The 23291-nt window shown below is 39.5% G+C and overlaps 2 protein-coding genes across 4 annotated transcripts; one reads left to right on the top strand and one right to left on the bottom strand.

The window, feature by feature from the left end:
• On the top strand, window positions 1–20385 carry LOC124038111 (sphingosine-1-phosphate lyase 1-like). Of its 3 annotated transcripts, XR_006839305.1 has the most exons (15): window positions 4304–4433; window positions 4924–5089; window positions 6346–6413; window positions 8521–8668; window positions 9674–9753; window positions 10087–10215; window positions 10354–10442; window positions 10631–10739; window positions 11138–11236; window positions 11868–12014; window positions 12165–12403; window positions 12890–13036; window positions 13225–13345; window positions 13469–13685; window positions 13768–20385. XR_006839305.1 is itself a non-coding variant. In XM_046353583.1 (14 exons), exons 1-14 carry the CDS (start codon window positions 153–155, stop codon window positions 13619–13621), a joined length of 1707 nt encoding a protein of 568 aa, XP_046209539.1. In that variant the 5' UTR covers window positions 1–152; the 3' UTR covers window positions 13622–20385. The 3 variants fall into 3 exon arrangements, 2 of the variants coding, with proteins under 2 accessions (XP_046209539.1, XP_046209538.1); XM_046353583.1 differs by lacking the exon at window positions 4304–4433 and adding an exon at window positions 1–164 and having other exon boundaries at window positions 13469–20385; XM_046353582.1 differs by having other exon boundaries at window positions 13469–20385.
• Window positions 20050–22950, bottom strand: LOC124038113 (pterin-4-alpha-carbinolamine dehydratase-like). The gene is made up of 4 exons (XM_046353584.1): window positions 22796–22950; window positions 21214–21345; window positions 20835–20915; window positions 20050–20609 (listed from the first exon to the last, which is right to left on the bottom strand). Exons 1-4 carry the CDS (start codon window positions 22796–22798, stop codon window positions 20517–20519), a joined length of 309 nt encoding a protein of 102 aa, XP_046209540.1. The 5' UTR covers window positions 22799–22950; the 3' UTR covers window positions 20050–20516.
• Window positions 22951–23291: the final 341 nt, after the last annotated feature.

The following is a 23291-nucleotide window of genomic DNA, read 5'->3' as shown; positions in this document are numbered from 1 at the left end:
TCCTGAATTTAGGTTACGATTGTCTGTGATATAGTGCCATGTAAATCAGATCCTCGATCACAAAGCACGCTATACAAAGATATTGGAGTGACTTTCGCTACCACTAAAAAGTGAAGACAACCATTTGCTGAAGGCTTGCCTTGACACTAACTATGGACTATTGGGTAAGTAAATAATATACCCAGATGCATGTTCTTTCTCTAAGTAGCCTACATGGTATTGAATACATGTACAATTAACGTTAGCTTGAGCCATGTTGCTACCTCCGTGTGTCAAAAAGAATACGAGCAGTAGGTCTTGCTGACAAATGATTTACATTATAATCATGATGTTTATAGTATTGATGCAACCTATAGCCTAGTAAAGTGTCTAGAACAGTGGAGTGAGAGAAGTTTGTCTACACAATCATATTGCTTGCCCTGGAGCGCTACAATGTTGCTATTGCTCGCGCATTGTTACAGTGACTATAGCACGTTTCTATTGACTTACTAGTTGAATAACACCCCCGGCATTTATAATTATTTCGAGGTCGAACCTTTTTCAAGTGTGAGGATAATTTTCTTTAGGGTAGTTTTTTATTTTGTATATATTCAGAGTGGCATAACAACAAATATAAATTAATCTGATATGGAAACCTCAAGCATCTTCCAGAGGTGTTGATTCTTGTGAACAACATTTGGTTTTAACTGCCTCAACAACCATTCATGCTTGTAGGCATAGCCTTCTAGTTGTAGGTTTTATTTTAATTTTATAACCCCTGCGTTTGCAGTATAATGCAGGGTGTTATTACATTTGTTCAAGTGAATAATTGGCCAAATACATTATAGAAATGGGGCAAAATTGTCATAAAATTCAGTGTTCTTATTATGGAGTATAGCCATCACTAATGCTGTAGCTTGACAGGTTTTGCCCCACAAAACTTGCAGGCAATCTCATTTGCAGTGATTGAAGACAAATGAAGGGAGGTTTACACTGAGATTTCCACACTGAGCCTCATTGTATTGTACTGTACCGTACTACACTGCCTATCATTAGACTTCCTGTTTAGCACCAACATACTATGTGGCTATAGGCTTATATACTGTAATACGGTGGATACAGATATCAGCAGCCACATGTTTGTCTTTGGACATCAGTACTTTCAACACTTTTTTTTTTTGCTATGGAACTTTGCTTTAAAAAAAAAATGTATCACTTGTACAGCACTGTATTATCTAGGTCATAGTGAATGCAGCCTCCAAACCCAGGCACTAAAGGCAAAGAAATTCCCCCCCCATTCTGAATTTCATGGATTTGCTCAGTTTTGTAAATTCCCAGAAACCACTCTTCATGTGGTGTGTTGTACTCTACTCTATAGGTCAAACCCCGACTGTATTACGGTCATACAACGAATCCAGTCGACATTATGCGCCAAAACCACAAAAGCGATTCTGTATAATCACATTCATAGTACAATGTGGAATGTTATGCATGTTACTGATTATAACGGATATTTTCTTAAGTATTTCACACACTCAGATGTTGCTATTTGACATGATTATTTGTACAAGGTCTAATTTCTATAAGATACAGACCTAAGAATTCATAGAATGTGTTTTCCAAACCAGTGTTGATACTAATGTCATTGGGTGGACCGCATAACTCCAAACTGTGTTAAAAAATACATTTAAGTTAAACTTTTTTTTGGGGAGGGGGGGGGGGGGGTGGAAAAACACTTCAAATTTAAATTACTAAAATCAGATTAAAAAGTATGTAGAAAAGATAATGGGCATATGTATGTTTTTATAATATCATTTTTGAGAACTCCAGATCACCAAAATAAAAGCTAGACAGTCGTGGTGAAGAAAACAATTCCAAAAACAATTAATTTAGGAGTATTGATTTTATGTTTGAGCAAAAAAAACAGCATTTAGCCTTGACAAAATGCATTGATCTGCAAGAAATTGGCTTAAAAATGTCTCTACACCGCCAAGCTGGGGGGGCCTCTAAAAAATATATCCTAAGTTCAGCCGTGCTTACGGGCCAGCCGCAAACATTTCTGCGCCCACCCCCTAAGCCTCTTTTTGATCCAGAAAAAACTCTGAGTGTGTGTATGTTATCACACCATTTTCTCCTTGATGTCTTCCATAGCAGTAGCCTCCTCCTCACACCCAGCACATTCCCAGGAGAAATATGACCTCCCTTTGGACACAACAAAGGTCTCCTTACAGAATACGGCTGGCCTGGGAAACCAGGGGCATGGGTGTTTACGCAACAATAGGGAGAACAAAATAGGCGTGAAGGCCGGGCTACAGCACTGCATTGCTCTCCTAATACAAAGATGGCCGGAACAAATGTTTTGTAACAGGCAAAGTAGGTTATTTGAAAAATGTCAGAAAGAAATGTGTTGGATAACTTGGAGCATGTACACTGAGTGTACAAAACATTAGGAACGCCTTCCTAATATTGAGTTGCACCCCCTTTTGCCCTCGGAAAAGCCTAAATTAATCGGGGCATGGAATCTAAATGGTGTCAAGCGTTCCACTGGGATGCTGGCCCATGTTGACTCCAATGCTTCCCACAGTTGTGTCAAGTTGGCTGAATGTCCTGTGGGTGGTGGACCATTCTTGATTCAGATCAGAAACGGTTGAGCATGAACAACCCTGGCACCTAATTACCATACCCTTTTCAAAGGCACTTAAATCTTTTGTCTTGCCCATTCACCCTCTGAATGGCACACATACTCCAATCCATATCTCAATTGTCTCAAGGCTTAAAAGTTCTTCTTTAACCTGTCTCCCCTTCATCTACACTGATAGAAGTGGATTTAACAAGTCACATCAATCAGGGATCATAGCTTTCACCTGGATTCACAAGTCTATGTCAAGGAAAGAGCAGGTTTTCCTAATGTTTCGTACACTCAGTATATGTGGCGAATGGTTCATGTACCTGTTGCATCAGGACTTGCCTTTTGCCCTGAAACATGATGACAAAATGTAATCTCTCCAGTTTATGAAAGATGAAAACTGAGATTTGGCACTGGATGCTCAGCTCTGTCGTCTGTGCTACAGCACTGAACTCAAAGACCCTGAGTGTTCAGAGTCCAAAATAAATAAATAAAACATTTTTTACACTGTTTAAGATGGACAGCGAAGCCTAATCTTATGATAAGGCATTCAGATAAGCTGCCCATCTGAAACATGGCTGGTCACATGGTATGGTTCTTTCGTTGCTCCCGACTCTGCTCTACTTGTCTAACCTTGGCAAACCTGTCGTAGAGCATGTTACACAGACAAGTAGACTGAGTAACTGTCGTCAGGGGGTGTATTGTCATTGAAAGGCAAAGCTTCTATTCAGGTTCATTCATTGTCAAATTTGGGGTTGTCATTATGCAAAGACACAAAGGCTCCGTCTGTAAAATGTCAGTATTCTTTATTACGTAAACCTTTTGTTTATGTCATACTGTTGCTATTTTGTTTTCTGTGACTTTACTAGACCTGGAATGATGTGCTTCCACTTAAGCAATGAGTCATCAAGTCAATTAAAGCCTACATTTCAAACAAAGTACCTCAGTGTTTGCATTGCAAACAAATACTTTTGAGTTTAGCATGGTTAGTTTGCATGATGTCATGGGAATGCATCACCAGTACGTTATATATCCCCACCAAAGCATTATGTGATGTTAGTTCCAGTGGTTATGAATAGTGGTTGTGTAAGCTTACGGTCCTATGGACCTTAAGCTTTTCTCTATTTGATTATGTGAACCTTTTATGGATGCAATCTTTTTTTTTTATCAAGCAGACAAGCATAGTGTTGTAAAAACCAGTGATTGAGAGAGAAGTGAAGAGAGAATAGATGTGCTCATCTTTACTGCTTCATAAAATTAATGACATTATGCCTATTTCCTGTTTATTTGTCAAATGCAAATATGATACGAGCAGTTAGTCAATAGTCCACACCTAAAACAGTGTATTTCTCTTTCATGCTGTGCTTTGTATTTGGAATACATTAGTGACACTTCTTTCAATGTTCACAGATAGCGATGAGCTTTTAAGTCGATAGATAACAAACTTTTGCAGTCGCATGTTATTGCACTTTCTCTGTATTAGAATTTGTTTGGAGAGGAAAGGTTTCTCCTAACCATTGGCTACATATGTTATGTCGAATGGTTGATAGGGGCAGAGTTTAGTCAGCTGACTCTTATTCCTCCTCCTCACCTGGTCCTGGTTCAGGAATATTAGCTATATGTCAGTCCTAGTCACGTTCTCTCTCTCTGACCAAATTTCACAACTGCAATTATGTCACGTTTCCACAGCAATTGAAATCTAATCAGAAGTAGACTTGTTATTGCTTGTTGGGCATTGTATTCCCACTTTCACCAATGTTTAGTTGACAGATGGTGTGTGGAACTGTATATGATTGAAAGTGTGGTGAACATGTCAATTGATTACAAGGTAGGCAAATTGCATTGTAATATGTGTGTTGTGACTTTTCCATTAACATTTTGTGCATGGGATGTGAAGCTGCTATGAGTACTCATGTGAATAATTGACTATGATGTGCGGGGACAGTCAGTGTCTCCGATGTCATAAGGTGAATGCACCAATTTGTAAGTCGCTCTGGATAAGAGCGTCTGCTAAATGACTTAAATGTAAATGTAAATGTGATGTCCATGCTGGGACATGTTTCTGACTCGCACTATTTTCATCATATAAGGAGAAAATATTCAACCCAAAGCAAGACACTGTAGGATGAAAGCTTTACTTTTGTACGATCTTTAAAACAAAATCTATTTTTGTTTTTTAGCCGTGACTATATTTTCCTTTTCTCAGCAGTTTTATCTATATGCATGTGTAGTCCTTGGAATCCTCCATGACATCCACGTTGCATAGCAGTGCAGATGGATCTGCAATTGTTAGCAATGTAATCTCTCTCTGTTTCTAGAGTGCCTTGGAGGTGTACAAGGAGATGTTGTTGCTCTACCTGGAGGAAGGCAGGCGGCTTGTGAACACCAACTGTGAGACGTTGGAACCATGGCAGATCATTGGAGCCACTCTCATATCTACCTTAGGAGCAGTCTGGGTCAAAGGCTTCCTGTTTCAGCAAGAAAGTACGTTTTCAGATTCATTAATGAGGCATGTGTTTATTATATGCATGGATAAAAAGTGGCGTGGGTGTTTCTGTGTTCTACATTATGGAGAGTTTTTTTTTTTTTTAAAGTTTATTCAGACAATGCTGCTTCATGATTCTTTACCAGTCTGAGTAAGTGTGCACTTGTTCACTTCCTCTCATGGATTTAAAAGAACTGGCACAATAATATGGTATAAACTCTCTCTAGCTCATGCTTACATCAATCCAATGCTTGAAAATGTGTTGGGTGAAGTGCTCAAGTGTAGGCTGGTAGAGAATTTAGATGCAGGGAAAGGTGTCAGCATTAAAACACCCAGAGTTGAATTTGAAGTATGGCAGGGATTGACATTAAGGTCCGAAAGGCACAGGAGTATTTTGGGGTTGCCTGAAGATTATGGTTACTTGTTTGAAGTAGCTATTTTTGGCTACTCACAGAGGAGGAATCAGAAAAACCAGATTTTGAGAATTCATTCCTTTTTGGTTGTTATCAGTCAAAATCCCCTGCTCAATGGGAGCAGGCTCAACTTGTACAACTGCTCAGATCACTTATCCAGGGCAATAGGGCAACCCTTATTGTCAATCCCCAACCTCAGAGCAGGCTCAACTTGCACAACTGCACTTATCACTTGCCCTGAGCAATAGGGCAACCCTTAATGTCAATCCCTGTATGGCCTTGAATACTTATTGCTGATACAATTGTGAGCAAAGATCAGCTGACAAAACAAAAAAAATCTCTGTGATCAGTTAAAGCACTTTAAGGAGAGTGGTTTTTGGTTTAATCAGAGGTGTGCTGGCCAGCAATTTGAAATACATTTGAACTTTAGTTGCTATTTGTCTTCTTGCTCCAAACTTCAGTTTGGCTCTCTTTGTACAGTACATGTGTTTTACAGCTATTACAAGTGACATAGCCATGTCAGACATGTTGTGTTCCCTCTGATGTTTTGTGCGTTTTCTAGAATTCCACAGATTAGTGATAGTCATATTCCAAATCAGGGGAAATTACAATTGAGGGATTGCATTAACTGGCTGTCAATCTCATTTGGCAGGATTGTTGGCAAGAAACGGTGTTCCAGTATGAGCTTGTGGGCCAGCTGTTGGCCTTTTTGATTTGTCTGCCATCTCCAATCAGCTGTTTTTATTAATCAAAAAGTCCCCATTGAATTCAGCTTGTGGTTTTCTCCCGTGCTCATCTAGCATTCTTTCAACACAATCGTCTCTTTCTTTGTTGCTTAATAGCCCTGACATCCCGAATCAAGAAGCAGAGCTTTCGACTCATCAGAAAAATACCCTTTGTTGGCGCAGCAGTAAGTTTCAAGCGGTTATTTTGTTCCTCTATTCTACAGATGTGCTCGTACTCTTCCTTGTCTAGTGTGGGTTGAGTCACTCACTAATGACTGAGTGTCGGCATTGTGGTGAGACCTTTGACACGGTTTACATCATGGATTTGTGATAATGCTGGGTTACTATTGGTCATTACTGTCTAACCTAACGGAATGACTAAACTGTATTTGGATTCAACTGAAGAGTGTGAATAGGCTACACTTTAATCAAATGGGTATATTCACATAACTGATTTTGCATAACTTATTTTAAATGCTCTCTTGCCACAAATACTAGCCCAGATCTTCCTGGTATGCTATCACCCAGTGTTGTAGTACTCGAGACCACATTTTGAGTGTCTCAGTCTTGTGTCGGATACATTTGTACTCGGCCTTGACTCTGTCTCGGGCAGTGAGGACTATTTCTTCCCAAAGCCAGCAGAGTTTTTAAAAAACCTCATAATTCTCAGATTCCATTCAGTAAACGCATAAATGCGTGTAGTATGAAATTGTAAATAATAATTTATTGTTAACTGACTTGCCTAGTCAGGTTAAATAAAAACGATAATAAAGAAACTTCTTTGCCAGGTCAAATGTATTCACTCCTTTCTTTAAACATGAATACCTGCAGTCGCCGTATACACACTTTTTTTTTACGGGCATTGCGTATACTCCTTAATCCCCACTGATACGTATCAAAGTGGTGTAGTGGAAGTATACGATTTATCAATTATGTAGTACAATCGAGAAATCATGTGCAAAGTAGCCTACACAATCGCACAGAAAATGAAATATATTCACATGCGTGCTGCACTCAGCCTTGTTTCAGCAGAATATAATCTGCAGGCAGAGAGCGCACTGGTTTTAGCATGGAGTAGCTCACAGAAGAATGATATTGGTAGCCGGTAGGTAGGAAAAACGTTTCAATTCATGATATCTACCACTAAATGTTAACTAAGGCAACAATGGGTATGCAAACCAGGTATTGAGAAAGTTTGATCAGTGGTCTTGGTTAGTGGGCTATTTTCTGTTGCGCAATTCAGTCATCATAACCTGTTTGCATCAGGGGTGTAGGTTTGAGCAAAAAAAAGACTACATTATTATATTCCCAGTCCTCGAAAAATAGTCTCTTGATGTGGTTTAAGAATTGTTGTGGATGTCACATAAAAAAGGTGGGGTTTTGAGAGCGCGACTATGAAAACTAATTTGTGTAAAAAAAAATTAAAAAAATGGAAAACTGGACAGTCTGTTTGGGATTTGTTTAATGTACAATTTGAATATACCTACAATTTGACTATACCTACTTCTCCAGGCACCACTACCCTGCATAGGGATGATGGAAAGACAGCAGTCACACACAGCATGATGTTAGATGATAAACTGTCCATTCACTCGGACATAATAAGCCAGTGGGTCCCAATCATAAGAATACAAAACACACAACCATTAGGCTAAACGTTTCCTAATCTAAATGTGCAACTATTACTTCCCATTGCAAAAAAATATTTCATGCTTAGCACACAGTGACCTAAAGTTTAAATGCAACAGTGTTTCACACAAGTTATTTTCAAAGATATGATTAACGGCAAGCGAGCTCCAATACAAAAACAGGAATGTCCTTGTCCTTCAACATATTTTTTTTCACCATTCTGAATGTCTTCACCATTCTGAATTTTGAACACAGGAATACTGGACATTTTAGACTCTTATGATGTTGTTTTGACAATTACAATCATGGTCTTGAATTGGACTTTTTCTGGTCTCTGAAACCTTGCCCCCCTCCCGGTCTTGACTCTGTCTCGTCTACCCCTCCGGTCTTGGTCTTGATTTACACCGATCTTGGTCTGGAACTGGTCTTGCTTTAGTTGGTCTCAAACACAACACTGCTATCACCTCTACTTTCACAAAAACAAACAAGCCAGTTTTGATTGCTTTCATTGACTTTTCCATATTTTAGATAAGTTGTCAATGCCAGTGTGTTGTAGCCTAGACATTCTCAATGCCATAATGGGTCACTGCTTCTAGGAAATGGTTTGTGTTGTCTGAGCAGTGATGTGTGTAATGTGACTGACTCGGTGTGTCTTTGTGACAGATCCAGACCCAGCTGAACAAGGCCCTGGATGACATGTCTGTCAGTCTTTGCGCACTGAAGGAGGGCATGAACTACACCAAACAGCTGCCTGAACAAGGGCTAACGCAAGCTGAAGTTCTAGACAGGATCAGCGAGTACGAAACACTGAGTAAGTGACTGAGAGTTATCCCAGGGCATGTTCTGGAGTGCTTTGTTTCTTTGTAGTTAAATGGGGCTGATGACCTACAGTGCCCTACTGCCCTAATATGTTTTGTATTGACTAGATCCTAGAAAATGAAACATAATCTAAGTTTCCATCCAATTGGTGACAGATTTTCATGCAATAATTCAACAATCTTTTCCCACCAGAGATGTGTTTCCATCAAATTCCCTGTTTGCAGATAAAAGGCTGTGCGTGATGACATAGTGCACTTTTAAAATACCTTTTGCGGTTATATTCCCATGTACCAAATACATTTTGTTTTTTAATGAAAAATGGGTTTCCATTGCATTTTCAACTCTACTGATGGTTTTCTCACAACTGTTGTGTAATATAGCAAGTGTGCCCATTCTGGTATTGGCACGTGTGCTCACGCTTGTTGGCTAGAGCACACATATAGCCTAAATGATCACATTATTATGTCTGTAGCCTAATAAACTGCATGCTTTCCCAACGAGTGGTAGTGGGAAGACCACACAACATGTCGTAATGTGAATCCAAGTTTACTTCGATATGATGGTTATTATATCAATATATGCGCATAAAAGCATTTTCACCTACATTTTTTGCATAATGCATTTTACAGACAAATAGATCCCACCTTGTCTATAGCATGTTTTGTCAACATTTTTCAGGCCTGTCATTAAAACATTTTTGTTATACAACATGTACTTTACTCGGATAAAGAGTTTGGATGGGAACCTGGTTAATTAATAAGTTGCTTTGGCAAGTTCTAGACTGCTTTTTTTTCTTCTGTGGAGCCATAATGCAATTTAATGACTATTATGGAGCCAATGACCTCCAGTGCCTTTTTGTATTGACTACTTTTATCCTAGAATATGTGACATGTGTGCCAGGGTGTTTTTATCATATTTTATTTTTACATTTGTAGTTGATGTGGAGTTACAGTATATAGTTGTTTCCTGAGGCATTGCTGTTGTCTGCTCTTCATAGATGAAGTGGATTGGGAGAATGGACGAGTGTCCGGTGCAGTGTATTGGGGAGATCAGACACTTACCAAACTTTTGGTGAAGGTATGTCTAGTCCACAAACCAACCGTTTTCTGTCTTGGTCCTTCTGTAGCTCAGTTGGTAGAGCATGGCGCTTGTAACGCCAGGGTAGTGGGTTCGATCCCCGGGACCACCCATACGTAGAATGTATGCACACATGACTGTAAGTCGCTTTGGATAAAAGCGTCTGCTAAATGGCATATATTATTAAACTTCTGTGTAGTATTCTGAGTAATACGTTTTCCCCGAAATACGTGGAATTTCGAGCTCATACTACAGTCAGAATATGCCTTGTTGTTTGTATGACAAATCCCATATCTTACCGATTCCCTTTGATATTCTTCCTCTTGTCGCTAGGTGTATGGAGACTTTGCATGGAGCAACCCACTTCACCCAGACATCTTTCCCGGTGTGAGGAAGATGGAGGCAGAAGTTGTAAGAATGACGTGTACCCTCTTCCACGGTGGGCCCAACACTTGTGGCACAGTGAGTTTACCTTCAGTACTCCCACAAGACTCACTGACCCAGGGCTTGGGGAAGTATTCTACTTGAGAGAATAATCAAAACCTATGCACTGGCACATTCTGACCACTGATGGTTCCTTGTTGTTTCTACTTTGTTCAGGTCACCTCTGGGGGAACTGAAAGCATATTGATGGCATGCAAGGCGTACAGAGACATGGCCTATGAGCGCGGTGTGAAACATCCTGAAATGTAAGTTCACTGTCAATGTAGCCTCCAGATTCTCTTTCTTTGAACTGGCACACTCGATGACCTCAGAACAAGCTTGATTTGCCTTGTTGAGATGTTGTCTGTCTCATAAATGGTAATATCACCTGTGAAATACATTTGATATAGTACTGGGAATCATTTGTGTTGTATTTCCTCCCCTAATTTTGCAGCATTGCACCAATCAGTGTCCATGCCGCCTTTGACAAAGCAGCAAACTACTTTGGAATGAAGCTTGTTCACATCCCCCTGGACAAGAATACAATGAAAGTGGATGTTAAGGTGTGTATATTTATTAGTTCCTGTACAAATGGTTATTCTAAAGAATAAATTCAATCAGTGCTCAACATGTGCTGACAAGGTCCGAGTAAATGTACGTTTGTTGGTGTACAAATTCCCAATTGAACTGTAGCCTAGACCCCAGCCTACTCTAGGTAACGAGAATATGGTGTGATGTATATGGCACCTCCGTTACTGACTGGGGATCACATCCTCAGTTTGGACTGTTCAAGATGAACATTTCAGACATGACTGCAGTAGTTACAAAAAACATGGTGGCAACAACTAGAATTACTCGTTCTTAGTGAGTGTAGATGAGACTTATCATCACCATAATAATTTGTCTTAAAGCAATATTGTGACACCTTCAACTCCTTATAACTCCAACTTGTTTTGTATAGGCGATGAGGAGAGCTATCAGCAAGAACACAGCCATGCTTGTATGCTCCGCACCCCAGTTCCCGCATGGAATCATTGATCCTATTGAGGAAGTAGGAAAGGTAAATTGTCTCATTGTTATGTACTTGTAAAAGGAAAGTCATGGTAAGTAAAGTTTCTATTTTTTGGTAATGCTTAAAGGTCCAGTGCAGTAATGTTCCTTTGTTTTTATATATATTTTCACACTAGGAGGTTGGAATAATACTGTGAAATTGTGAAAATAATGACAAGGGCCTTTTAGTGTCGAGGCTGTTTTGAAAAGGCCGCCTGAAATTTCAGCCTATTTTGGTGGGAGGGGAGTTTTGGCCTTTCATGGCGACATCCCCATATGGTAAATTATTTAAGTTCCCAACCTCTCTGCCGATAACAGCAAATTTTCAGTTTTCCACTTCCCACTCAGACTACTCCCACATAGTTGTAGCAAAATTATAGCTTGAGAAATTACTCTTTGCTTAAAAAAATAAAATAAATTGTAACAAAAATTGTAACAATTTTTCTTGAAAAGAATCACAGTAAGGTATTTAATGTTACCCAGAAATGATTTGATATTTTCAACCAAAAATGTGTGCATTGAATCTTTAACATTAAGTTGCTTGTATACCTGAGTACTGTAGTAACACTGTAATAACAACATTGTTGTGGCATAGTACTTTACATGAAATGACCTAATCCATCCCACATGGTGTTTTTCAGCTGGCTTTAAAGTACAACATCCCTCTGCATGTGGATGCTTGTTTGGGAGGGTTTCTCATCGTGTTCATGGCCAAAGCCAATTATCCACTGGCTCCCTTTGACTTCAGGGTAAAGGGTGTGACTAGTATATCTGCAGACACACACAAGGTAAGAGGGTGTGGATCCCAGGCTGTCTTACCAAACATTTTGTCCCTCTTGATTTTCGATCATAAGAGGCTCATTGTTCCATAGACTTGTCGTTTAACCAGTTATGGTGTTGACTAAGAATAGTTTTTTTGATCTACCTCTACTCTCCAGTATGGCTACGCCCCTAAAGGTTCATCAGTGATCCTGTATAGTGACAAGAAGTACAGGCACTACCAGTACTTTGTGGCTCCAGACTGGCAAGGGGGCATCTATGCGTCCCCATCAGTGGCAGGATCTCGGCCAGGCGGTATCATCGCAGCGTGCTGGGCTACCATGATGCACATGGGAGAGGATGGCTACATAAAGGCCACCAAGAAGATAATTGACACTGCACGTACCATCAAGACAGAGTAAGAGACCCATCTTTTACTGCAGTCTTTATCGGCAGAACCTTGATTTCTGGCTTTTTCACTGAACAAGACTTGGATGTATGGTAAAGCGAGACTATTATAGGTACAATCTGAAACATTATGGTAGTTTTTCTCATCAAGATATTAACATTTTAGTAATTTAGCAGACGCTCTAATCCAGAGCGATTTTACAGGAGCAATTAGGGTTAATTGCCTTGCACAAAAGGGCACATTGACAGATTTTTTTTTTCTTTGCCTAGTTGGGCAGGGATTCGAAATGGGGACCTTTCAGTTTTCTGGCCCAACACTCTTAACTGCTAGGCTACCTGTGTTGATATTCTTTGTGTTGATTCCTAAACCGTCTGTCAACCTATATATAAAATGTTGTTAAATTTGACTGTTTATAAGAGCTCTTGGCAAGTACATTGTGATCTCACTATTTTTGGATGAGATAAACATGTTTTGTTTTTGTTTATTTCCGGACAGAATCCGAAAGATAAATGGGGTGTTTGTGTTTGGAGACCCTGAAGTGTCTGTGGTGGCAATAGGCTCTGACGTCTTCGACGTTTTTCGTTTATCAAACGCACTGACTTCAAAGGGTTGGAATCTCAACATGCTACAGTATCCATCCAGGTATGTTTTCCTCGCCTTTTTCTCATCTTTGAAATTCAGTCATACTTATCAGTTATAATGTATACATTTCATAGAATATTGACTATGCACTTCATTTTGAAGTAATACCAGCAAGCAAAGACATCACCATGTTGATTTTTTTTTAAGTACTTTTGTGTTTTTAAACAAAATTCTCTTTCCCATCACAGCATCCATATCTGTTGTACTGTACTGCACACACATGAAGGTGTGGCCAAACAGTTAATCAATGACATCAAAGAGCAGGTGGCTCTCATTTTGAAAAACCCCAATGAGAAGACCACTGGAATGGTGATTGTTAATGCTGACTCCGTTACCTGGAATACACTACACAGCAGTGCACCATATTAATCCATTCATTTTATGTCGTATAAATTGGATAAATGGCTCTACATTCATGTGTTCATGTTCTAGGGAGCAATCTATGGCATGGCCCAGTCCATCCCTGACAGATCCATGGTGACTGAGATCTCCCGAGGCTTCTTGGACTGCCTCTACAGCACAGAGGAGCCCAAGTCGTCTCAGCCTCAGAAGACCCATATGAATGGCAACGGCAAGGCCCACTGAGTCAGGAGAAGGCTGGCTGTGGCCTGGACACACACCTGGGTCATGTTCATTAGGGAACATAATGGTAAGCGTTGTGAAACGTTTTGCAATGGAAAATGAAAAGGAGCGTTTACTGGATAAGCTCAAGTAGTCCCTCCATGTTTCAGTCCATTTTCTTCAGGTCGGTGACTAATGAACACGGCCCTGGTTACCAGCCTGCCTCACCTCTGGTCCACCCACTACATCACTCAACATTTGCCTTATCCTGCCCACCTTTTATCTACCTACTTTTTCAGATATGTTCTGAAGCACAAGCCATTGTTTTTAGCCATCGTGAGGAGAATTCTTAAAATATGTAGAAAGTGAAAGCACCTATTGTACAAAAATATATAGAATAGTTGCTCAAACCATTGGGGGGTTTTGGTCTGGTTGTATTAATTGTCCACCACGATAATATCAGGGATGGGACGATTGATCTGTCTCCGTACGTTCATACATTAGTCACACGCGATATCTCCGACAGCACTGGCCCGATTTTGACGAAACTTGTGTGAATGAAGCGTCTGCCGTGATAAAAAACAAACACTTAATGCTACTCTTCTGACACCAAATGAGCGATCTGCATGAAACATCTATGAGCAAAGGTCTCTCGGCGCAATATTTTCCAGACTAGTACCTTAAACAACATGGCCACTATTGAGTCTAGCTAACCCTCGCAATATTTTGATGGAACTTGGGGGAATTATCTGTCTTTTAGAAAAGTTTGTGGTCATACGCACATCCTTAACAACGTAGGGGCTGGGCTAATAAAGAATGTGTAAAGAACAGGAAAGCCTGCACCCTGTTAAAGCTCCCAATTCGCAGTTTTATTCACAATGTTTCGATCCAAAACGGATCATAATCCAGTCAAACAGACTGAGTGCTCACATCCCAAAATATACACATTTCACCTCACATGACGCATGGTGGGTGTGGAAACGATTCAATTCACTTTTGCGTATAGTCAATCATATAATTAATCCCAGAGGTACTCGTGGTCATAAAGGATTAAATGCATACAAATTAAAACATGGGTAACAGTAAAAAGATTTGGAAACCGTTGGAATACACAACCATATGACCATTACGCGCAGGTCGTGCAGTGGCCGTAGATATAATTACAATTACCTTTTTTTTTTTAAACAACTTGCCTACCTCTAATAATTTGATATCAATGAGATGGGCCCATGTAGTAGTAGTTACATAAAATCAAATGTACAAAATGACCAAGTGGAGACCTGGATGGCAAGACGAATTGAACGTAGCATATTCATGTAAGAAATTGTCTGTTATCAAACTCTTGGTTCAAACCTTTATGAGACATGGTAGGCAAACGGTGAATCCAATACAATTCTCTTCTCGGTAATAGATTATCAGTATCTCCCCTGCTCCTAGTAACCTTAACATGTTCAATACCAATGTATCTCAGAGATCTGATGTTGTAACGAACCTCCATGAAATGCACAGCCACAGGGTTTCTCTGATCAAGAGATCTAATATTATTCCTGTGTTCTGCTATCCTTGTTTTCAGAGAACATTTCATTTTTCCCTACATACCATACACCACGAATACACTTATCAGATATACCACATTTGTAGAACACGTAATGATACCCTTCATCTCAATGGCCTTGTCTGTGATGGGGTAATTGAACGTTGTGCATTTGTTTGTCTACATAACCTGGTTCAAACATTCATGACATTACCCTGAAGAAGGCACAGTGATGCCAAAACATTGGTGTTTTTTTTAACCCAATAAATTACTGGGAGTGTGAGACTTTGTTTTGATAGTGACGAGCCTCGGTGAAATGCGCAGCCACGGTGTTTCTCTGATCAAGGGTCCTGATATTACTCCTGTGTTCTGCTATCCTTGTTTTCAGAGATCGTTTAGTTTTTTTCTACATAGCATAGACCACAAATACACTTTCTCAGGTATACCACATTAGTAGAACAGGTAATGATACCGTTAATCTTAATGGGGTGATTGAAAATTGTGCATTTGTTAGTGAAATTACACGGGATACATCGGCCACATCTTTAATTACCATCCAGCTCATTGTCTAGGAAAGTACTACGTGACACACGGTGGAAGATCAGACCTCACCACCATTTGGCTGATTTTTTTTGAGACTTGTCCGAAGACTCCCCGGGAGGGTTCTTTTAAATGTCTTTTCCAGTCGTGGGGTCAGTGCTCAAGATGTGGATTTTTTTTTTCCATTTTAAATTTAAGATATTGTTGAACTGTTTGTCTAGTGGGGAGTAATTGAAGGAACAATTGGACTCGTTAGTCGGGGCGGGATGGTTTGGGAGTGAGTGTCATCCTGGGTCATATTTTTTTAACGGTCCCATGCAGCATGCAGCCATTCCTCTGGGTTACCTTGCTGTCTGAAGTGCTCATCCAGACCATGTGCTTGTTTGTCATAATCACACTGTGTACTACAGATCCTGTGTATGCGACTGTACAGGCTTGCGAAAATATTCACCCCCCCTTGGCATTTTTCCTATTTTGTTGCCTTGCAACCTGGAATTAAAATAGATTTCTCTTTTTGGGGGGGTGTGGGGGGGGTGTTTGTATCATTTGATTTACCCAACATGCCTACCATTTTGAAGATGAAAAATATTTTTTTGTGAAACGAAGCAAGAAAGAAGACACACAAAATATTTAGTGTGCGTAACTACCCCCCCCCCCCAAAAAAAGTCAATACTTTGTAGAGCTACTACAGTTTACAGCTGCAAGCTGCAAGTCTCTTGGGTTGTCTCTATTAGCTTGGCACATCTAGCTACTGGGATTTTTGCCCATTCTTCAAGGCATAACCTTTTTCACTTCAACAATTTTGACTTTTGTATATGTCCATTATATGTAATCCAAAAAAAAAAATCCACTTAAATTACAGGTTGTAATGCAACTGCCAAGGGGGATGAACACTTTTATAAGGCACTGTATTGGCTGATAGCTTACACCCTTATGAGCCCCCCCTATCTCTGCGTAACAGGGAATTCCTGTTCCGCCGGCTCCCTATAGGTCGGTGCTAAAGCCAACTCCCTCTTTATCAAAATGTCTTGCCCTAGAGATGTAGCATTTACAGAATTACTCATTGGCCCAAGGGAGGCACTACAGTAATCAACTGTATGTACATTAGTCACATGCGATATCTCAGACAACTACACTGCATCATTTGTGGAGGATCACATGTTCATTGTTGCCTTGTTTAACACCTGATTTACTTAACAAAAATAGGTGGTTCAGGTAAATCATGATATCGCTAAAGGGGGACTTTCCTATTTTTCTCTATTGTGCCTCTACTTTTCCTCAAGCAAGGGAGAGGCTGACTTTTAATTTTTTTACCCTTTAGTGTGTGTACTTTGGGATATCACTTTAACAGTAAAACATTTCATACTCAATGTTCCAGGTACAAACAACCGTGTTTGTCAGTCTCTGATTCTTCTACAACAACATTTACATTTACATTTAAGTCATTTAGCAGACGCTCTTATCCAGAGCGACTTACAACAAATAATGGTTTTAACTGAAAAGCACTAATGTCCTAGTGAAATAAATACTTACCCAGTGAACAGGAGGGAGCAATGTTCTCTGCATGTATTTGTAAGGACAACATACTTGAATCATTTAAGACTTGAGCCCATTTTGAATTAACATTACCTACCTAGGCTCTTGTACTATATTGCATATATACATGTATGACTAATTGCGGTCTGTTTGTGGCTAATTGCTATCTTTCAGTAATAATTTAGACTGCAAGAAACCCTGGCTGCTGTAACACATTACCTAGTATACTGTACACCGCCACTATGTTATTAAGAATCTGAGACTGCAATCCACTGATTTGACAACATATTCATTACCCCCTCTATTCTTTGAGACAATGGTTTAGCCCTTAATTGAATGGTTTAGACCTGAAATGATCTCAAAGAACAGAATACACACTGAAATATCTTTAGAAGTTGTAAAGTCTCCATCTCAATTATGTGTTCTTGTAGCTAATTAATTGATTTGGCTTCTAATTTTATCTACCTCAGTTTCTGTTCAATGCAATTGTGTTGCTTGTTCAGTCATTATAGGTCTAAAGAATACCAGAAAAGCCTGCCTCAGTTTTTCATGTAACATTTAAACGTATGGCATTTGAGAAACTGCAGTGTTCTTAAAAAAGCAATACTGGTATAAAACTGTTTGCAAAAAAACAAAAACTACTGGATGTACACTTGGTATGCCCCCAAAACACACTTCAAATTATCTTTCCATCAAAATGTTCCATGTGCTTTCACATTTGTGTTTGCAGTCAAACTTAAGTGAATATCCACTTTTCTTTCCATGTCTGTAGCTAGGTTTCTATCCAATTGACAACAGATTAATATGAATATTAAAAAAATTAACAAAGAAAATACTGCATGCTCATTTTCCCACCAGTGATGTTTCCACCAAACAGACCTGTTGCGCATAAAACTCATTGCGTGATGACGTAGGGCACAAACTTTTATTTTTCGCTGAAATGTATGTACCGACAAAAAAAAATCTAAAGTTCAATGTGTTTCCATCGCAATCTTCAACTCTACTGATAGTTTTGTCACAAACTGTTGCGTTAATTAGCAATATGGTCTTGACACTTCCGCTATAGCAAACAGCTCACAGATAAAGTGCGGGTAGGCTAGTCTACATGACGATATTATGCATATGAATGTTTTATTTGTCAAAGCATCGATTATCATGTTACCAGATAATAACCATCGATATTTAATGGGAAGGAGCATCATGCTCACCGTGCACTTTCACCACGCTGTGATGTTCATCACGATTTATTTAATCTGTAATTTAATAAACGGTATGGTTTTCCAAGTCGTAGTGGGAGGACCACACACTATCATCGAGTGACTCAAATTACTTCGATATGATGGTTATTATATTTCTATTTGGCGCATAAAGGCGTTTCCACCGCCATTTCTCTCATCATACATTTTACAGACACAAGATCACACCATGCCGAACAAACAAATTATCTGTCGTATTTATAAAATTGTACCGAAACTTCCATTAAAAAATAACTTTTACTTTACTCACAAAACTGTGGAGGGAAATGTGGTTTGTGTCGTAGATGTTTAACCTTCTGAAGTCATAAAAAGGGAAATAACCTGACAATGTTATGATGATGCGATGGCTTTTAAATCATACCATTTAACTTTTAGCCCAGTCCTGTTGTATAATTCTTAAGCATTTTTTTGTGTGACCACTTTTTTTATTCTTATTAATCACTGTGATTTTTCTTATCTGCAACGATTGTGTTTTGGGGTAAATACTAATTTGTGGGTCAATCCTGGTCCTTGAAGGCTGCGGTGTCTGGTTTGTTCTTTTGATTGGTTTTCTATCTTAAAATCAATGCTTGATTATATAGCAACTATGAAAACCAATAGACAGGGTGGCCCTCAGACGAGTTGAGGACACTAGCTGGATTACCTGAAAATATACAGTAAATATAGTAGTTAGTGGAACCATACAGTACCACTGAACAAAAGGGTCAAAGATCTGACAATGGGTAGTTTCTATTTTCTAGGTGGAGCCATCAATGGAGAAATAACCACTAATATGTTGACATTAATAGCCAGGAGTATATTAAATTGCAAAAGAAACAAAGGTAATTTAATGTAAATTGTGATAGTACCTGAATTGCTGCTTAGTGCTTACCCCACTATAGTCTAAATTGTACAGTGTAAATCTTAAAGCGCCTTGCCCTCAAGGAGGTAGGGTTAAGATCATGCCTTCTGTTATTGTCTAAGGGAATAATCTTCACAGCAATAAATCACATTCACCTGTATGCCTTCAGAGGCCAGATTAATGAGGGCTGTTGGGTAATAGCAATGTATAGAATCTCAATGTAGATTCTTATTTATATGTATCGATCAGCCTTAGGGATTTGGCTTCGCAACATCAAGTTCAGTAAGGTCCAGTTAATTTATACTGTACATGTCAATTTTAATATCATTAAATGTTTTTGAAAATCTAAAAATATAGTAGCATGAATTTGTAGCTATTTGTAGTTTCTTGCTACCCTTCATTATTCCAGAAAAAAACCCTTTGGAAAGCATTTGTTGGCCATGGTTACACTCCTTTCAGCACAACAATTGATTCCAAAATACTTTCAGCACACAGGAAGCTGAACACCATAACAATTACAATAAACCTACAACAGCTGTTCCATTTGTTGTTTTTAGAGATTCATTCAATGTGATAACCTTGTTTTATAATATGATTTCTAGGAGGGGTGAAATATTGAGGCTGACCCCATTTGTCTGTAGGCTACACTTTGGACAAATTAATAAACAGACACTTACTGGTTATTCAAACAACTATTTGTCACTTACAAAACATTACACAGGAAAACCATTTCAGACACACAGACTAGACAAAGTCAGTGTTTTTATATAGCAATAATGTTGGAATGATCAAATCGATTTCCCCCAGATTTCAAAGGTTTAGAGTCTGAGCTAGAGTTATGTACATTAGACACTTGATTTTACATTACCTGATTCTGCTCAGTTGGGGACAGGAATGTTTGATATACAGTATCTATGGTATTTTTACTGGCTAATCACTGGTTGCTAATAAATCCACTTTCCACCAAAGCAATTGTTTTAAAGGTATATTTGGCTTCATCAGTCAAGCAACAAACACCACACCAGCAAAATGTTTGAATTAAAAGTGACCTGTAAACATTAAATATTAATTGGGATTCTGATGTAATTTCCTGTTTGATGATTTCCTGTTCTTGTTAAAGGTTAGTCATCTGAATGAATGTATGGAGAAGGATTTAATAGGCAGGCTCTGCTCTGGGTTCCACCACTGAAATGGCAGCAGGCCACGAGTTGTTTAGAGGACCGATGCTTGGTCAACGAAGGTAGCCAAAGTGATGTCTCTCTGAGAGAGGCCCCCACAGTCGTGTGTGCTGAGTGTGATTTGGACCTGGGGGAAAGGGGAAGATGGAGTGAGGATAAGGATGAGAGACTGCAGGCAAGACATGGTAAATGGAAACCAGAATGACAGGAATGGGTGAGAATGAGACGGGGACATTTAAATTTAAAAAATGTCAAGTCACAACATACCTTTTACAACGAGTGATGCTAACAGGTTTGTCTATACCTATTTTACCCCAGGCAGTGGGCCTTGGGCAGGGGCTTATTAAAATACCTTGTTGTACACGTTAAACCACTCAGGGTGATGGTCCATCTTCTCAGCTTGTAGTGCCACCCTGGACATGAAACCAAAGGCCTGTGATAAAGTAGCAGATTATACTTCCAAGTTCTTATTGTCACAGTCAAGTAATATGCATTGTATAGCCTACAGCCATTTATTAGCAAGTTTCTTATTTTGTTTGACGTCACATTGTCAGAAAATAATCTATGCCTGTATTCAAAAAGTATCTCAGAGTAGGAGTGCTGATCTAGCTAGGATCAGTGTTGACTTTTAGAACATAATGAATAATATAGCATGGACAGAGTGCACCTGATCTTAGATAAAATACACTTTATAAATAATGGTTTGAGTATATTGTCCAAGCCTTTCTGACCTGGTTAAAGTCTTTGAAGATGAACTCTTTGTAGATGGCATCCCTGCCCACAACCTCCACCCATTGGGCGTTCCGTAGCAGGGGGAGTAAGTGGTCCCTCTCCTCCTCACTCAAACCCTGGATTTTACTGGCCTGGAAGAGCAAAGCAAACATTTACCGGATTCCAATGTAAAGGGGGCAGTTGCACAAATGCAAACTGTGATTGGTTACAAAGAAGCCCATCTGGAATCAATAGAGTGTTACATAGCATTCCCAAGGCCTGTTCATAAGGGTGTAATGTTACAGAACGTTCAGATAGAAATGTGTTTTGTAGAACAAGACATGTACAATTACCTGTTACGTAGAATTGGGAATTGTGTCAGCTTTATTAATAAAAAGAAAAATTCACCCTAACTGCAAACACCCTGGTTTTCAAAAAGGGGGAGGCTTCATTGCTTTCTCCATATCGCTTCAATAGAATTCCCATAGAGATAGAGGACTCAAGTGCCCAAAAGCCCATTTTAGGATGGGTCGAGGACTTTCACCATTTGGAAGTAGTCAACTGGGTGGGACTTCCTATGGGATAAGGAAGGATCAACAATTCCATCCTGGTCACCAGGAGGGCTCAGCCAATTAATTATACTTGTGATGAAACATTCCATAACTGCAGATGGCAGTAAATCGCCAACCTCGTCTTTATACCTGTTCAAACAACACACTCTAGCTGGCAGTGTGCACACTTTCAGTTTGTTTACCAACTCATAGTTGTAGTGGAAGAAGAAAATGGGCCATTTCAAAATGGAGATGGCATCAAAGGCGCTGCCCATGCTCTCAGACACCATAATGGGACAGATATAATGATGCAATGTCTAAGTCTATGGGAATCCCACTGCGCTTCACACATGATGTGGTATCACATGAGTTTAAAACTCAGTTCATTCTGAAAGGTAAATCAAAAAAAGGAGGCTTATGTCACCTGCAGTTGTGAACGGAAAAGGCACAGACTATGGAGTGCAATAATAAGCAAATTACTCATCTTCAACTCATTTGTGTTATAGATTAAAAGGCATGCAACTGAATGAATAAAGGGGGATATTTTTAGAGGATTTGTCAATGCCCCCAAATGAACGTAATGGTGTTATGCCAACATAGACACAAAGCAAACATGTCACAATGAAGTAGTCGATACTGCTGATAAAGTGGAACGAAGTCAACAGGTATCTTAGCAACAGGCTAATCTGTTCCATCTGAGAAACGCTGACAGATTTTGGGGACAGCACATTGAGCACAGGCATACAATATCCTGAGGCTTCAACCTCATCTCATCCAATGATTGGCTGCATAGAGACAGTTCCTGTCAGGACAATAATATGTTTTATTGCAAAACAACATATACACTTTAGGTGCCATCTCATGTTATAATATTGAGTTAGTATTCTGTTCGTCAAATATTCTATTTGGCACGATCAAATTATCAATCAACAGTAAAAACTCATATTGCTTCATCTTCAGTATCTATTGAAGACAACGCAGCAACATAACAATACAGTTGGCACTTGGCTATGAGCAGCGCCCTCTGATAAGATTGAAGCAATTCACTCACCATGGTTTTTGTCTGTTCTCAGAGAGACAGAGGGCTCGGCTTCTGCTCGTTTCACTTGCAGTGAGTCAATCTGCTATTGCAGTTAGCAGCTGGAATGCAAGCGGGGGTCCTGTTTCAGCTGTCCATGCAGAAGCCTGAAGAGAAATGCCCTGTTCTGGTTATACTGCCCAGCTTGTCTTCAGCATGGCAATCATCATAAATCCTCTGCCGTTGCCCATAACAACGCCATTTCTCTAGCCAGTCTTTATGAGGGAAAATTGAAAAGGGCATCCATGTCGGTTTATGTTTTCTTCGTGAAAGGATGATCACACATTATGTTCTCATATACAACAGCACTCACTGTAAACAAAAATCACTGATTGATGTCATTCACATGAGTGCAGGATAATAATGTTCAATGGTTTACTGCGATGGAGACGTAGACTTAGCTAAATGATGTCTGAGCGAGTATATGTCTCTGAGCGAGTCGACGGTTACCTCTGTCCCACTGTCATGG

This window comes from Oncorhynchus gorbuscha, linkage group LG06, assembly GCF_021184085.1.
Source record: "Oncorhynchus gorbuscha isolate QuinsamMale2020 ecotype Even-year linkage group LG06, OgorEven_v1.0, whole genome shotgun sequence".
Lineage (NCBI taxonomy): Eukaryota > Metazoa > Chordata > Actinopteri > Salmoniformes > Salmonidae > Oncorhynchus > Oncorhynchus gorbuscha.
This window is presented reverse-complemented; position numbering and strand designations above follow the sequence as displayed.

Bases quoted from the DNA above. Each gene is read 5' to 3' on its own strand.
- LOC124038111 (XM_046353582.1), top strand. From the start codon at position 4,395: ATGATTGAAAGTGTGGTGAACATGTCAATTGATTACAAG. The intron at 9,754-10,086 runs GTATGTCTAGTC...TCTTGTCGCTAG, and splicing joins TTACCAAACTTTTGGTGAAG to GTGTATGGAGACTTTGCATG. The intron at 10,443-10,630 runs GTAAGTTCACTG...CTAATTTTGCAG, and splicing joins GGTGTGAAACATCCTGAAAT to CATTGCACCAATCAGTGTCC.
- LOC124038113 (XM_046353584.1), bottom strand. The intron at 20,916-21,213 runs GTCAGAAAGGCT...ACTTTATCACAG, and splicing joins TCTTCAAAGACTTTAACCAG to GCCTTTGGTTTCATGTCCAG. The intron at 20,610-20,834 runs GTATTTTAATAA...CCTTTCCCCCAG, and splicing joins GGTTTAACGTGTACAACAAG to GTCCAAATCACACTCAGCAC.